General features: G+C 38.1%; 3 protein-coding genes across 4 annotated transcripts in view; all 3 read right to left on the bottom strand.

Annotated features, from left to right (window-relative positions):
• Nucleotides 1–352: 352 nt before the first annotated feature.
• Nucleotides 353–6,562, bottom strand: tmem39b (transmembrane protein 39B). The gene is made up of 9 exons (XM_015040304.1): nucleotides 6,089–6,562; nucleotides 5,269–5,464; nucleotides 4,143–4,362; nucleotides 3,884–3,967; nucleotides 3,591–3,745; nucleotides 1,820–2,153; nucleotides 1,541–1,728; nucleotides 1,336–1,456; nucleotides 353–730 (listed from the first exon to the last, which is right to left on the bottom strand). The coding sequence occupies exons 2-9, from the start codon at nucleotides 5,397–5,399 to the stop codon at nucleotides 497–499; spliced, it is 1,467 nt and encodes a 488-aa protein (XP_014895790.1). The 5' UTR covers nucleotides 5,400–5,464; nucleotides 6,089–6,562; the 3' UTR covers nucleotides 353–496.
• A 1,262-nt stretch (nucleotides 6,563–7,824) lies between these two features.
• On the bottom strand, nucleotides 7,825–12,589 carry khdrbs1a (KH domain containing, RNA binding, signal transduction associated 1a). Of its 2 annotated transcripts, XR_001425951.1 has the most exons (10): nucleotides 12,252–12,589; nucleotides 11,741–11,868; nucleotides 10,996–11,112; nucleotides 10,774–10,920; nucleotides 10,562–10,686; nucleotides 10,228–10,486; nucleotides 10,077–10,153; nucleotides 9,921–9,982; nucleotides 9,661–9,837; nucleotides 7,825–7,884 (listed from the first exon to the last, which is right to left on the bottom strand). XR_001425951.1 is itself a non-coding variant. In XM_015040308.1 (9 exons), the coding sequence occupies exons 1-9, from the start codon at nucleotides 12,340–12,342 to the stop codon at nucleotides 9,728–9,730; spliced, it is 1,116 nt and encodes a 371-aa protein (XP_014895794.1). In that variant the 5' UTR covers nucleotides 12,343–12,588; the 3' UTR covers nucleotides 8,646–9,727. The 2 variants fall into 2 exon arrangements, 1 of the variants encoding a protein (XP_014895794.1); XM_015040308.1 differs by lacking the exon at nucleotides 7,825–7,884 and having other exon boundaries at nucleotides 8,646–9,837; nucleotides 12,252–12,588.
• Nucleotides 12,590–12,825: 236 nt separating this feature from the next.
• zbtb8os (zinc finger and BTB domain containing 8 opposite strand) overlaps nucleotides 12,826–15,772 on the bottom strand; it is a 7,307-nt gene continuing 4,360 nt past the window's right edge. Inside the window, exons 4-7 of the mRNA XM_015040309.1 lie at nucleotides 14,161–14,243; nucleotides 13,877–13,929; nucleotides 13,542–13,578; nucleotides 12,826–13,429 (exon numbers count right to left, since the gene is read on the bottom strand). Coding sequence (XP_014895795.1) covers nucleotides 13,343–13,429; nucleotides 13,542–13,578; nucleotides 13,877–13,929; nucleotides 14,161–14,243 — 260 coding nt within the window. The 3' untranslated portion in view covers nucleotides 12,826–13,342. The remainder of the gene's footprint in view (nucleotides 13,430–13,541; nucleotides 13,579–13,876; nucleotides 13,930–14,160; nucleotides 14,244–15,772) is intronic.

The raw sequence follows: 15,772 nt of genomic DNA, 5'->3' as shown, positions 1-15,772 counted from the left end.
ATTTTTCTAATTAATATCCTGTGACTCCTCCTGTTTTTAACTCGGTCCATCACAGTCTCCATTTTGTCCCCTTAATGTTGTTCAATCTACTATTCAACAATTTCACGCTACATTAACCATCCAGGAAAAAGAGGATGTTTCCGACGTGAATTACTAATGTGCAACATACCAACAGTCTGAAAACTCAATGCTGCTATGAAAATTGGTTGTTAATTGTTGCATTGCACCTGTGTTGCAGTTAACTTTTTCTGATTTAAGTTCAAATCTGCACAACCTATGAACAATTCCAGAACATCTGATTTTCCTATAAAAAAATAAATAAATCAGTCGGGGATTAATAAATATGAAACACTTTTTAAAGTAATACAAAAATATTTATTTTTCTTATGGCAATTCAGAACAAAACTGACACAATTGTGGCTTGTAGAAAAAATACAGAACTCTTAGGCATGTTTCTCTTGTTCCAAAGTAAGCGTGACCAACGGCAACTGGAGTTTTAGCTGACTTTCTGGTCTGATGAGCTGTTTGAGAACGAGTATGCCTTTCCTAGGACTATTCTGTCTCTGAGGAGCTTGAAGAAGGCGTAGTAGTTGCTGAAGAGGATCAGGGCCAGCGATATCGTCTGATGCCACCTTTCCGAGCAAATGAGCGAGTAGAGCTGGTAAAAAATCATGGCACCTTCGAGGATGATGAGTATGTTTAATATTCGTAAAGGCTTGTTGAAGAAAAACTAGGGAGGGGAAAAAATGGGACAGGTTAGTGTTGAAATGTGTAAATTCACATTTTGTCACATTTAGCCTCAAACGTCTACATATTTTATGGTAGTTTTACATGATACACCAACAGGAAGTTGCAGATAATTGTTAAATCAAAGGAAAACGCTACACACTTTCAATATTTTTTATGTGAGAAGGACAGGGAAGCAGGTCAGAGTTGACACAAGCACTGATGGAGATAGACAGAGGGTAATCACAAGGGGAAACCATGTTAGAAGCTGCAGAAGACTTGAGCTTGGACAGCAGGAAAGATTCAACTTCCAGCAACATAATGACTCAACATACAATCAGATCTACATTTTCATGTTAGAATGGCCTAATCAAAACCCATACCTAAATCTAATTGAGAATCAGTTAAAAGACTTGGAAGTTGCTGTTCAGACACTATCCAATTAAACTAACCTTCAGCAATTTTGTGAAAAGAAAAACGATAAAAATTTCAGTTTCTTGACCTGCTGGCACTGATATGGAGCGTATGCATATTTTTGCAAGGTAATGTGGTTTCTTTTTAAAACTAAAATTAATGCCACATAAAATCTCTTTCTCCAGCAAGACTCACATAAAAGCGATAGTGGGAAACATCTGAGGGGACTGCAACGTTATAGTGGCCCATGGCTTTATAGACATTCTTATTATGTTTTACTAGGACTCCCTGTGGCCACATGTATTCTTCAGTCCATCTGTAAAAAGAAAACAAAACACAGTATGACTCATTAGTCTAGAAATTAGTCTGAACTGAGGTAAAAACAAAGAGGAGTACGCACATGTGCTGAAGGACGTTGGAGCAGAGAGAGGGGTCAACTTTCTGCCAGCAGCCCAGGTGGGCGGCAGCTTTGTGAAGGAGGTCACAATATCGAGGTGGCAACAAGTGTCTCATGAGGATGACTGACGTGCTGACCGATACCAGTATGAAGAGCTCACAGGACCACCGCTTGTCTACATACTGAGTGCTCTAGAGAACCACACAGACGAAGAAATATATCAATATTCTCACGTCAAAGAAGCTGTATTTAAAAATATACCGAGATGGAACACAATCTTACCTTTACAAACCAAACGGGTACAAACGCCACGTAGTACGCGCTGAGCATGGAGCTGACCAGCACTTCCTTCATCCTCCAGTTGAAGTCCATCTTCAGAAACTCCACCTCTTTTCGAATGAGGTCAGGTGACAGACAGCAGGCGTGAGTGGGCATGGCCTGGACTCCGTACAGCTGGCTGGTGTGCTGCTTCCACGTCTCCTTCAGCACGGTGAAGTAGTCCCTGCCGCGGCTCACGCTGCCGACCTCTTTGGAGCCGATGCTCGCGATTGGCGAGAGAGAACCCGCTCGCCGGAAATCACAGCTTAGCTGGAAGAACGGGATATACATCCCAAATCTGTGGGGACCAACACCTACCGTTAGATATTTGAAATGTTTCACAGTTTTGCAGCGATAATGGTATCAAAAGGGACTTAAGAGGGGAAAAGTGTTTTGTAGCCCATTGGAAACACATTTGTGCCTTTATGTTAACAAAGGTAACATGTTAATATCTAATTTATTCATATACAGCACTAATGACCATTAGTGTTGACCTCATTCATAATTAGAGATAAGTTCAAACATAGTATGGTGACGTGTGCTATTTTGATGTTGTGGTGTACTATTAATGTAGTTATCTTCTTACTTTTTTATATATTTATCTGCAATTGTTGTCTCCAAAGCAAATTACTCCTTGGTGACAATAAAGCTTATCTTATCTAATCTAATCTAAACAAAACTGAAAATTCCTCTACTTTAACAAATCTTAACTATTTTTGAAAGGACATTTAAAACCTTTGTAAACAGCATAAATGTGGGTAGGTATGCTTTAAATGCTTAAATAACAAGCCAGTAAAGTCTGTAAATGAGAGAAAATGTTGAATTTCTGAATAAACGTAACAGGAAGTTTATTGTATTTTGTACATCCATAAGTAAGTTTGTTTGTAAAGCAGTTATTAGCGGTAAAGTCTTTTGAAATTACTTAGTCATTTATCACCGAAATCATTTTCAGAAAAATTAATGTGATCATAATTATGAGACCACAGAAGAAAACATAAATAGACAGCAACAGATGAATAGCAACCAGTGCATCAATGAACACCACTGTCAAATAAATCAAATCTATTAACACATCAAGTATAGAGTTCTAAGATAATTTCTAGTCATCTTAAATAAAGATAAAAACAAAGTCATTGATATTGAGTTCTGCTATCCTGGCCCTGTTTAATTCGCTTTTTAGCAACATTTAAACCAGTGACAATGTGGGTTGTTGTTATAGCAACATTAACTCTCAGAGTTATTCTGGCCAGAAGCTAAGTATGTCAGAAAATATTTCCAAACACTGAGAAGGTAATTGAAAGTAATAAAGATCCATCAAAAATGCAAGGAGCTAACTGATAAATCATTCAGCATCTATTTCAAACTTCATCAAGCTATTAATATTTAACTCATTCTTTTCAATAATTTACATGAAGAAATTCAATATGATACTTAGGAGATAATAACCAACACTGTAGGGAAACAAAGCTTGAAAGCCAACACTTGCCCCCCTCAAATCACCCGGAAACATTTTGGGTGAACTAAAGTTACTTAATAGTTACATGGATTAAAACTCGTAACGACAGGAAACGGCAGCTGGAGCATCAGCAGGGAAAACCTAGAACTCAACTTATTGCTTCAGATGAACACAGGATCAAGGAAACACAGGGAAACTGTGAAGTCATGGCCTTCACTCATATTAGACTCTAACTGTCCTACAGGTCTAAAATTTGAAGTTGTTTTTAAGAATACTTACGGGTAGCAAAGGAAAAGCAGGCTGAGGACAGAGTAGGATCTGAACAGATAAATGAGAGAGCGACAAAGACTCCAGCCTGTCAGCGTTAGCACTGCAAACCGGGCCATCACTAAAAATATTGAGTGGGGGAAGGAGAGTTTCCCAGTCTGTGATGCCTGCAGGAAAAGGAAACCATGGTCAGACATAAGCAGAGTTATGCTCAGATGAAAATAATGTTTGTACAACAGCAGCTCTTAACCACATACATGCCAACATGGACAGTGTTATCAGCCTCCAGCAAACAGCAAACTTACCTCTTTTACAATTGCTGCAATCAGCCTTCTTGCCAGTATGATGATTGTGAACACCAGCATGTTATAATCAATAAGATGAAAATTCTGCAAATAACAACACTGATTAATTATTATCATTAAACTACTTTTTTTTTTTACATCTACAATTTTATTTTTAAGTTTTGAGGTTATGCACTTCTTGCACAAGTTAAAATGGAAATTCTTCAAGTGAACAAAATAGAAGTTTGTGATCTGCAGAACGTATTTTCTGCGTACTGACCAGAGACGTGTGTGAAGGAGGGTGTGACGGTGGATACCACCACACAGTCTTGTAGATGTTGACATAGTGGACGAACAGGGCGATCAGATGGCAGAAGAAGAGGTGAAGCTCAAACAACACGTTTCGATCCATGGACAGCTCGGGGATCTTGCAGTGCTTGAGGGGAACAACAGTCTGAGCGGCGAGCGGGGGGCTGGACATGCAGGTTCCAGAGCCGTTTCTGCAGGCAAAACCCGAGCGTTAGAAAGTAATCATACCCCTTGGACACCTGGACTGCATCCTGCATTTGTATTCAGCAAATACAATTTTTTTCTCAAGATGATGAAGGAGCGGAAAGTAGTTTTGACATAACAGACGGATCAATGTGGATTGTGCCTTTAAATAAGTAACCAATGATTATTGTAATCCCTGGATGCATTGCAGCTAACTGGAAACCCGACTTCCCATTGACTTTCCTTCAATTTCTTCTTGCCACTTTTGTTAAGTGAACAACTAGTAGTCAACCTATCAACAAATTCTCAAACCTGAGTGGTAGTTCTCTGCAGCTCCTTCAGATGTACCATTGATCTTTTGGCTCCAATTCATATTCTCCTTCCCCAAACTTGTCTGTCAAGCTGGAAAGTCGTGTCATGGGCAGCTGAAGTTGAGCCACAGTCTTTCCATATCTAAATATGATTACTTTCAAAAGCGAAACTGAAAGCTTGAGATCTGATCCCTACCTTAAACTTCTCCACAACTTCATCCCTGAGCTGTCTGCTGAGCTCTTTGGTCTGCATGATGCTGCTTGTTTACTAGTGTTCGCAACCAAACCTCAGAGTCCTTCACAGAACAGCCAGATTTACAGAGAGCATAAATGTGAACTACACTTTCTAATATGTGACAACTGAAGCACACTGAAAATTATTTAGTGGTATGAGAGTACATACACATGACACACTACTCCCAAAATGATCCTTTCCTTTAAAAGTATATGTTTCTCAGTGTTGGTCTAGCATCCTAATAAAGTGCATTAAACTTTGTTTTTGTAATGCATAAACACGTTTGCAAAGTAGTCTGCAGTTTTCCAGTTGGCAGGCGCTGAACTGTGCAGCACAGATGAGGTGAGAAGATTAAACAGGGGACTTGCCTTGCACGGTTTCGCACCCCTGTGACTGGAGAGCTGGTGGTGTGGTTGCCATTGCTGACGGAGCCTGGGTCACTGCTTAACGGAGGTCTGCAGTAGGTGGTCCGATTCGTCCCTCTCCTTCCACCGGCCATCGCAAAGACACCCACTGCTCACCTTCCTGTCTAGCTGCGTGAACTCTCCCTCTCTTTTCTTGCACCTGTTTACATTAAGGCAGTGAGTCAGTAGTAGTATACTGAAAGGAATCGATCATGCAGAATATACAACTTTTATACTATTTTTTAAAATCATACATTTATCTTTAGGTGTGTACGTACATTCTATTATTTCATGTTTAATTTCCTTGTAAAACATTGCAGAGCGGTTGCATCAAATAGAGCCAAAACAAACACAACCGTCCAACCTAAAAGGCTTCAATGCCATTATAAGCACCTTAAAATATCCAACAAAACTAAATGACAAGAAATATTTCATGCAAAGTAAGTATGCATGGAGCCCCATGTCGGTGGTGCAAAACAAATTTATTCAAGCTGCATAGCGTCCCAAATTTGGCTGCAGCTTTTGCGGAAGCTGTCATTACAAGTTAGCAACGCAGCTACAACTGTTGTCTTTCTGCTTTGAAAATACACCACGGGTCGTTTGCATTTGAGATTCTTAGAGCAACAAGGGGGAACAGCATCGATCACAACAATGAGACCCCCTGTCTTTCTTCCAACACCACGCTTGATTAAATATTAAGATTCAGGCCTAAGCTAACAGAAAGCTAACTGGCTAGCAGGCTACTGCCCAGGTAAACAGACCACGGAGGAAAATATGCGCTTACCGCTGCGGGTGGTCAGTAGGAAGCTAGTCTGTTTAACTGATAACGGATTAAATTGTCAGAAGATTTATCAAAACACTGGCTGTTTTTGCACTGAAGCCAGCCAAGACAGTCATTGTTGATGTGAAGCAAGTCGCTGGTGGGTGGGGGCGCGGATATTAACTGTGGGAGGAGAGATATTTAAAGGGACATTCAGACACTTCTCTGTCTCTCTTGGAAATGGAATGCAACACCAATATGTACCAATTAAAATAGCAAATATTAAAATAAGTTATTTCAGTAATACATAGATGGCTATATAAAATGGACAATTATAGATACTACTTAAAATAATTGTTTTATGCTGCTGTATGTTCGTTCCACCTTTATGCCAGAAACACTAGAGCAGGAAATATTGTTTTCCCTGAAGTGAGCCTTTTCAGTGCTGAGTTTATGGATCATTTCCATTCAGTTTTTCAACAAATTCTCATACTTCGTAGAATTGTTTCTAAATTTACCAGTTTTTGCAACGTTTTGACAGTTTGAGAACAAAGCAGTAACTTGGTTGCTTTTTTAGATTCTTTCCATCCAGATTTCAAACAAATTCTCACTTTGTAGAATTGTGTCTAAATTTTCCAGTTTTTGCAGCGTTCTTGACATTTCGAGAACAAAACAGTAATTTGGTTGGCTTGAGTTTCAAATAATGCTGAATTTGGCTTACAGTTTTCCAATCAGTACATGCACATGGGATCAGGAAAAAGCTGACATTGTTGTAATCAGCTGCAGGTTTCATAAACACAAGCGACTTGGCTTGATAAACTCAGGAATAAAAATCTGACAAGGGATTTAGTTTAGAAATTAAAAATCTCCATGCTTCCATATTTGTCCATTTTTTCTCAAGACCTTTGAACCCTCTAAAAACTACTGACAAGGTGAACATATACAATGCTGGGAAAATGTACTCCTTTACATGTCCTTTTGCTTTTCATACTTGAGATAACCTGAATAGAGCCGTTTTCAATTGACAGCTTCAAAATCAGACCACTGTCCAACCAAACTTGACACAGTGCTGAAAATAGACGAACTGCCAGTTGTCTCATCCTTTGCAGAAACCACCAGGAATTTGTGAAGGTCGTCAAAAACATTGCTGTAGAATAATTTCAGCCACATCATTTTTTATGCATGAAAAAAATTTCAGTATTCAAATTAGATAGTCTGAACTTCGACTATACCACTCTAGAAGTGAGCTTGCTGCTGTTATGAAATGCTGCTAAATAGAATGAGTCTGATATTAAAATGTTTTCACATCCTAAGAATTTCTGACGAAATGGAGAAAAAACAAAGACAAATACTCACAACTGACAATATCTAGCTATCTAAAGAGACTTTAAAGAAAACACAACTGATAAATAAAAAAAGTTTATTTTCAGATCTTTTCTTTTTTTATACAAAACATGGTTAAATGAGTTGTGAAACATTTTAAAAAGTTAAGAGTTCCCCACCCCAAGTTTGGATTTAAAAAGTAAAAATAAAAAAAAAGCCACTCCAAGCTTCAGCAACACTTCTTCAAGCACCTCATTCATAGAAGAGGTGAAATACGACCATCAAACCAGACTGATTCACTTGGACAGCATTTGGTCCAAGTAGCCCTTCACGGTCTCAGTTTGCAGAGAATTTCAAATGGACCTGCTGAGCAGAGCAACAACAGTCGGCAAACTTCATAAAACATCAAAACCTGATTTTGTTCTTTTCCAACTGACCTTACAGGCCTGAGCTGCTGGCGTTGAATCTATCAACTGCACCAACACAGTTCTGATAACCTAAGAGGAGAAAAAGAAATGAGATCCAGAACGCACAAATGTCCAAATACACCAAGTGAGCAACAAAACATGCAAAACTAATTTTATACTAAATAAAAAAAGTATCATGCAACTCGAGCTGAAGAGTTTTTGCCCATTAATGGAATGTTTTAAGGCTTTGAGTGCAGCTACTCATTTTCATTAAACTACATTCTACAGAAGTAACCAAGATGGATATAAGTATTGAGTGGAATGAAACAATTATTGGTTTTATTTGAGCAAGAGTTGCATCACAACCACATGATTGTTTTGTGCGTCTTAATTTTGCTCGGAATAAACTACTGAATATCACAGCATAATTTTGTACTTTAATGGTTTTGATGTTTTGGATGACTTGCATTACTTAAACATGTTTTGCACAGAAAATAAAATAAAAAACAGAACAAATAAATCTAATAAATGAGTGTTGGGGTTAGTTTTACCTTCTTGTGGCGACCTTTAGGCTTTTAGAATCCTCTCCTCTGCGATATTTTTCTTTTATAAAAAGCAGCCAGCATGACTTTGCATCAAAGTCAAGTAAGATCCCTGCAAGCTTGATTTGGGGAATACTGTTGAAATTCAGTCATTTTCAAGTGGCTGGAGATACATTGCGCTCTTGAGAGCTCTGAGAGATACACTAACTAAAGATTAATGACAATACATGTTAAAGCACTGCATCATTGTCAAGTCAAACATGAATTTGGCAGCACATAATCTCAAGTAATGAGCTTTATTATGTTTTCTTTTTAAGGTGACATTACAAGTGTCATTTAGTTTGGATAAACAGACGAAGAGGGTAAAGTCATTGGGGGTGGGGGGGTAAAAAACAAACGCTGCCCCTTTTTTTTGTATTTTTCAAATTGCGGTCAGGTTGAACGTGTAAACAAACAAGATTAATCAGCATTGGGGAGCCGTTGAGGACCATTTTCACAAAGTGAAGACAATCCTTTGGTACAATAAAGGCAAAAATACCAAGTTTAGATTGATTAAAATGAAACTAGAAACTTTATTGAAACACGCACTGCAGAAAAACATTTTGGGATATGTTTAGTATCCTATTTAGTCAAAAAGGTACACAAGCATTGAGCATTTTGGAGACGGCACGACTTAAACCATACACAGTTATCCTAAGGTTATGTACAAAATATTGAGGTGGCTGCAGCCTTGCATCCTTCAAACTTAACAAGAAACTATATCAGTATAATTTTGCACGTTATAGAATGGCTTAATATACCAATTGTAAAGGTGGCAGAAAGACGGATTTCTGTATTTTAGGAGAAAACTAGATTTGCAATGTTGAAAACAATAATGAGACTTTTGATGCAGATCAAAATATCTTAAGGCTGTGTTTAAATTTGTTTTAGGTATATATAAAATTACACTGAAGCATTAAGAGCAATTAATGTCCAGTCATGAAGGACTTTTGAGAAATGCAGCCTATATGGTAAGAGTTTTATCGCCACAATCACAGTTTAAAGTTAATCATTAACTGAAAACGCCATCAAATATCACTAAAATATCACTTTTTCCATTTGTTAAGTTTAAGTAACTAATTCCTTACTACGCAACTGAAACATTTAAATGGAAACAGATAAACAATGAAAAAAAAAAAAAAAAAACCCTCTGCTCCTCGTGTTTCTTATCTGGCACTCCGATACATCCAACAAAATGTCTCTGTTTTTTTTTTTCTGTTTTTTTTTTAAAACAAACATAAAATAAACCGTAAAAAAAGGGGGAGCAAACGAGAAGGGAAATTACTTTTTGAAAAGTTAAGCCTGTTACAATCGGGAGACAGTTGCCGTAGCAACTCTCTACCGGTAGTTGTTCAGTATCTGACGTATGGATGCTCCCTGTATGAACCCTTGGACTGCCGCGTCGGGGGAGCTTTGCCTCCGGCCCCGGCGCCGGACCACGAGTTATCCCATTCACCCTGACCTACAAACAGGACGCACACCAAAGCACAGTTAACCTTCACAGCGTCGCACACAGGAGCACTTTGGTAGTACAGAGAAGCATACCGTAGCTCTCATATGATGGATCCTGGGCTTCACCGTGTCCGTAATCGTAGTATTCCGTATCGCTGAAAGCAAAAATTAAGAAATGAGAAAACAGATTCAAGGGTGGGGGGAGAAAAAAAAAAAAAAACGTGTGAAAATCTCTTAAATTTGACTTACGCTGGAGCAGGCTGCTGACTGTAATAATTATCATATCCCTCGTAGGAAGGCTCTGCGTAAGATTCCTCATATGAACCCTAAATGGAAAAAATAGTATGTTTAATAAGAGACATTGCCATCAAAATAAGCCTTTATTCACTTTGACACTTACGTATTCATCGTAAGGTTCAGGTTTGGGCTGTGATCCTGAAGGACCTGCTTGATGGGACAGGGCTGCGGCGGGGAGCATCCTTTGCGCTCCGCTCGCAGGCGGCCTGGAGCGGCCGGAGGACCCTCCTCTAGCTGCAGCAGAGGGTGGTCCACCCCTACCGGCCGGGGCCCCTCTGGGCGCGTTTCCTCGAGACATCCCGCCACGGGGAGTTCCTCCACGCATCGCTCCTCGGAGATTTCCACGTGGCATCCCTCGTCCCCTAGGAAATGGAAATATATTTTTTTTTGTAAATTTTTTTTTAAATATATATATAAATTTTCAAACTTCCACTCACCTTGGCCCTCCTGCACCAGGTGGTCCACCTCTGCCCCGTCCAAGGCCACCTCGTCCCCTTCCAGAACCATCTTGGGATCCATTTAGGAATTGAGGGTCCATGTAGGGGTCATGCTCGCCAGGCTCCTGTAGTTACATTGGAAAAGTTTAAGAGATTACACAAATGTGCATTAAGAGCAGATTAAGGTTAATGGGATAAAAGATTTCACTAACTGGGATGAGGAACTTCTTGACTTCATCCATGGCGTGAGCCATGCGCAGATAGTTTTCTGGTATGGGTGCTGTAACCTCGATGAACACATGCAGCTCCATGGCCAGGTGCGCGTACTTCGACTCGCCGCCCTTCCTGAGCTCTTCCTCCTGGAAAATAACGCAATTATTTCGCATCCTCTGAACTGAGCTGAAAAAGAAGAAAAAATAAATCTATGCACAAACCTTATTCTTGTCTCTCATTGAGCCTTTTCCCAAAACTGAGATCTTTGCCCCTGTCTCTTCCTGGAGTCTCTTGATTGTGCTGCCCTGAGGCCCCAAAAGCTTCCCGACAAAGTTGACCTGCAGAATAACGATCACATCATTCAGCAGTATGTCAATGCAACATTAATCTGTACATTTTCTTTCCCCATTAACACAGCATTATTAAGATGCAACAACTGTAGAAATGCTCATGCAGAAACAAAGACACATGCACGACAGGAACACTGAAGCTGCAGCTCCAGTAGAAGAGGTTATGGAAGAAGAGCAGAAGGATTCAGATGAGACGGAGGACAGAACACTTAAAGATATGCTCAAGACTTTTGATTCCACCGCTTCTCCTTTCTGTCAGTAGATTTTTCAGTGTGGAAATTTAAAAAACAAGTAAAGCTGCAGGATGTAACGTTTATAAAAATAAAAAAAAACATGTCATATAACATGTCAGACTAGCACTTTTAGACTTAAGCTACTCATCTTCAGACTATTCTTAGACTTGGCATCATGATAGTTACAACAGGTTTTAGACAACTGTAAGATATATGCTTGGTGCATTTTATTTCAATTACCTCAACATACAGCAAAACAATTTCAGCAGAATTATTTTTAGCTAATAATTGTTTTTTTAATTGAAGCCTTTTAAATGCCTAAAGCTGAGCATCTCAATATTACGGCCTTGCAAAGAAACCATGCAGCAGCAGTTGATGCATACCCTGGGATACTGCTTGGTCGGGATGAGCACTCGCTCCTTTAGTTTCATAGTTTTGGTGGCAAAAAGGTCCAGGTAAGTCTCCTTCTCTGGTGTCTTCTTGGTTTCTCCTTTCTGGATCCTTTCAATCTCTGCAAGAATAAAGGTTTTGGCATAAATTAAAATGAATACACATCTAAAATACAAAATAACCTAAACCTCGCACAGTCTGTGAAGGGCTGTCATGCTTATCGCGATGCAATAGTTACAGTGAGCAAATCGATTCTTTCGATTGTTACACAAATGTAAATGTTGTATTTAATCAAGTTTCATTAGATCTCATATGGCTCGCAGAAATGATTTAAACATGTTAATCCAGAGAAGGGGTCTGACCCAAATGTCCACCAGCCACGTGTTTTAATGCGCCATTGTTCAGGCCTGGCCGCGAAAGATTAGTTGGCGTCAAAATAACTACATAAAACACGTTTTTTCTTCAAAAATCCCTGTTGCGTAATGCAAGAAATAATCACGTTACCAGCAGTGATGAGCTTCATGGCGTGTGTAAACGATGAATCCAGGCTGTCCTTCTCGGCCAGGAGCTCAGGGAGGTATTTAGTGTCTTCCATTTTGATTTTCTTTCTTTGCTAAGGCTCGACTATGGCGGACTCGCTGATGCTTGGTTTTTTTGCAGTCGTTGGACGCAAACTGACTCGCTATTTGCTTACCCAATTAAGTGCGTTTATTTAGTTTATTTTGTCTTTGAAAATGAGCTTGGTAAGGAAAAAAATGAACAGACTGCGAAGCGGCGACCCCGGCCGGTGTCTCTCCTCAGCAGACAAAGAAGGGATGGCGCAGCAGCATTTGAGAGGAAAGGGAGGAAGGGACGTCATAGTCAACCAGGGACATCCGCTTCGTTCCCGCTTCGTTTTTATTTTAGTTTTTTATTAATTTGCTTTGAGGGTAACCCCCCCACAAACCATTATTGAGTAATAGTGTGTTTATTTTTATATTATAAATATAACAATTCCGTGAAAGACTGATACTTTTTACTTATAAACATTTTTTACTTGACGTTTTATTTGCTGATAATGATCAACGCAGGAGTCAAATTATTTTTATTAGATATGTTTTTAACTCTTTGTCTTTAATAAAGCTGCTGATTAAAATATTTTGGCAAGAATATTACAATAACAGAATTAGAAACCAAAATGAAAAAGAAAGAAATAACTTAATTTAAGGCATCCATCACCATTACATCAAACTACAAACCATTCATTGATACTTAGGCAGTTCATCTGTTATTCCAATTTATGGAATAACAAATGAACTGTGATACTTCCAAAAATGCATTAAAATATAATTTTCAACTTTCATCATAAGCCATATCCCCATAATTCGTTTATCTGGATATCTTTTTTCTTAATTTGAAGTTCTACATTACATTTCACAAGACAGTATCCTTAATCTTTGACAAACCTAATTAGTAAATAGTTAATCAATGGCAGTAAACTTGATTTTGCTAGTTAATGAACAGAGTATGAAATAAAACAAAAATCTTAATTATGTGCATATGTAGACTGAACAGTCCCAATGAACCAGGAGTGATGTCTGTCCTCAGAGGTATCTTCAAATATCAATGATGGCAAATATTTCTGGTTTTACTTTATCATGGATCTGCATTGCAGAGTATGTGATAGCTTTCACTTCGGTTCCCTTGAAAAAAAAAAAAACACAAAGAGCATATCAGGATTAATTAGGTTTATTCTAACTTTTACTGGATACATAAAAGTGGTATATTAAAAATCTCCTCTCCTCTGCGTCCTACCTGTGGATGTTTTGCCAGAGAAAATTCTTCACCCCACCTTTTATTAGCATTAGAAACAATACGAGTCAAATACACAGGACCCAGTAGTCTTCATTCAAAACCAGTAAAACCTAAGCTCTGTTTGAAATTATTGCATCGATTACACATGGTCTTTACATGAACGGCATAAAGTTTACAAATACATTTTCAGTAGCAAGAAAAAATACCTGGCTCTTCTTAAAAATACCATTAAGTTACAGTTGATTCCATGAAAAATAACTGACATAAAACTATGAGAAAAAATAACTGTATAAAAAATATGACTCATAATTTAATCAAATTCAGTCAAAACTTACCCAATGGATCGAATCTTAAAATGCATTCTGTCAATGGACACAACTTTGATTTCCTGATGAACAGACACAATAGATTTAAGCACAAAACAACACAAAAAATGGCTACAGACATTATCAGTTTTCTTAACCTGTCTGTCAGACAGATTAAGCAGGATCAAAGAAATATTCTAACAAGTGTACTGATCAACACCAAGAATGATTTGAAGGAAAGAAAAGAGTTCATAAAAAATAATAATAAAGTTTCAGTAATAAATCAAAAAGCAACAAATAGCAAGCTGACCCACCCTGGGGACAAAGAAGAGATCTGCACAAAACTTGTATAACCAGTCATCTAAGAAATGGAAGAGAAGAGACTCCATGTCTTCACCTTTAGAAAAAGAACAATACAAACACGGTTTAGCTTTATTGACTACGAAACATCATGCATAAGCTGATTAAAACAGAAGTTAATATCTTTGTTTTATCTTTTAAATCATGTTTTTCAAACATACTTTGGTGGTTAGGACATTTTGGAGAGAAATGGAACTAAAATAAAATAATACTGTCTTCCATATTGGATTAAATTGGCTGAAACCACTTATTTTGCAATTTTTTGCAATTTTTAGATCAGAATGACAACAGATGCTGCCCAAAAACAACATGGTCAAAGGTGTAGATAAGCAGGAGGTTTTGGGCAGAAACTATAGTCACAGCTTTATATACATGGGTTTCTATGGCTCCTAATGTTAACCAACCTCACCTGTGACCTGTTTGATTAGAATTAACCAGTGAGTTTCTGGGCTCCAATTAGGTACGGCAACATCAACTTTCTGCCACAACTGCCAGAAAAGCCCACAAAAATTTCACCTGACATACAGGACTCCATGTAAAAAATAATAAGGCCATGGAAATAAAATCGATCATGATGTAGAGTTGAATCACCAAATGAAAATCATTATTGCAAAAATTCAATCTCTGAAACAAAGTTATTTACAACAAAGGCACCAAAATTTTATCTTATGGCCACAGTCATATTGTGCAAAAAAAAAAAAAAAAAAAAATCTAACCAGCAACACGTTTCCTATTTATAACTGTGGCCTGGAAAAAGCTAAGGCCTTTTGATGGAGAAGAAGGAGTTTGGGTTGTGAGATAAAACAAAATGTTAAATTATGCAAATTAAATAATGTGAAAACCAATAGACAAATTACAATATTGACAGGTACATAATACCCAGGCAAAACATAACTTCATAAACAGTGGAGAACGTCTGGTTGTCTGGCAACCAGATGTTCAAATGTTAGTAGACAAGCCCAACAACAACAACCACTCACATAAAACCCAACCGGGGTGATCTGACCACCAGTTATCCATTTTACATACACATAAGCACAAAGCACTTTCACAGAATGGACTGTTACTGAGCAATTAAAGTGGTTATTATGTTGATTTGAATGTATCCATCTCCAAATAGAGAGCTGAAAATGGAGATTTTGTGCCATCACTGACTCTTATTTGTCTCTATGAATAATTCCTGCCACCTTGACTAAAGCAAGTTCCAGATAACGAGAAAAAAGCTGGAAAAAAATTATCCTGCCACCATCATGCCTCCCTACAGTTGGGTGATTTATTTGCAGTTTTTTTTGTTTTGTTTTTTTTTACACCAAACAGAAGTTATAACCACAATTATGACCAAATCATCCCATTTCCAATAAGCTTGTTGGGTTGTTTTTATCAGGATTTTCTTTAAAAAGGTTTCCATCTTGCTTCCCTACCCCTGCGCAATCGTTCAACATTGCGGAAGGCATCTTGAAACCAGCTTTCTCCTTATATTGTATTTATCTTTTATTTCTTTTATCCTGGTATGGTAATTATTGCATATTTTCCCCATGTGATGATAAATATCTTGCTATGTTCCAT

Source organism: Poecilia latipinna, unplaced genomic scaffold (assembly GCF_001443285.1).
Source record: "Poecilia latipinna isolate Pla-1442-1.1 unplaced genomic scaffold, P_latipinna-1.0 Scaffold504, whole genome shotgun sequence".
Classification (NCBI taxonomy): domain Eukaryota; kingdom Metazoa; phylum Chordata; class Actinopteri; order Cyprinodontiformes; family Poeciliidae; genus Poecilia; species Poecilia latipinna.
The sequence above is the reverse complement of the archived record's forward strand: the minus strand, read 5'-3'. Positions and strand labels throughout refer to the sequence as shown.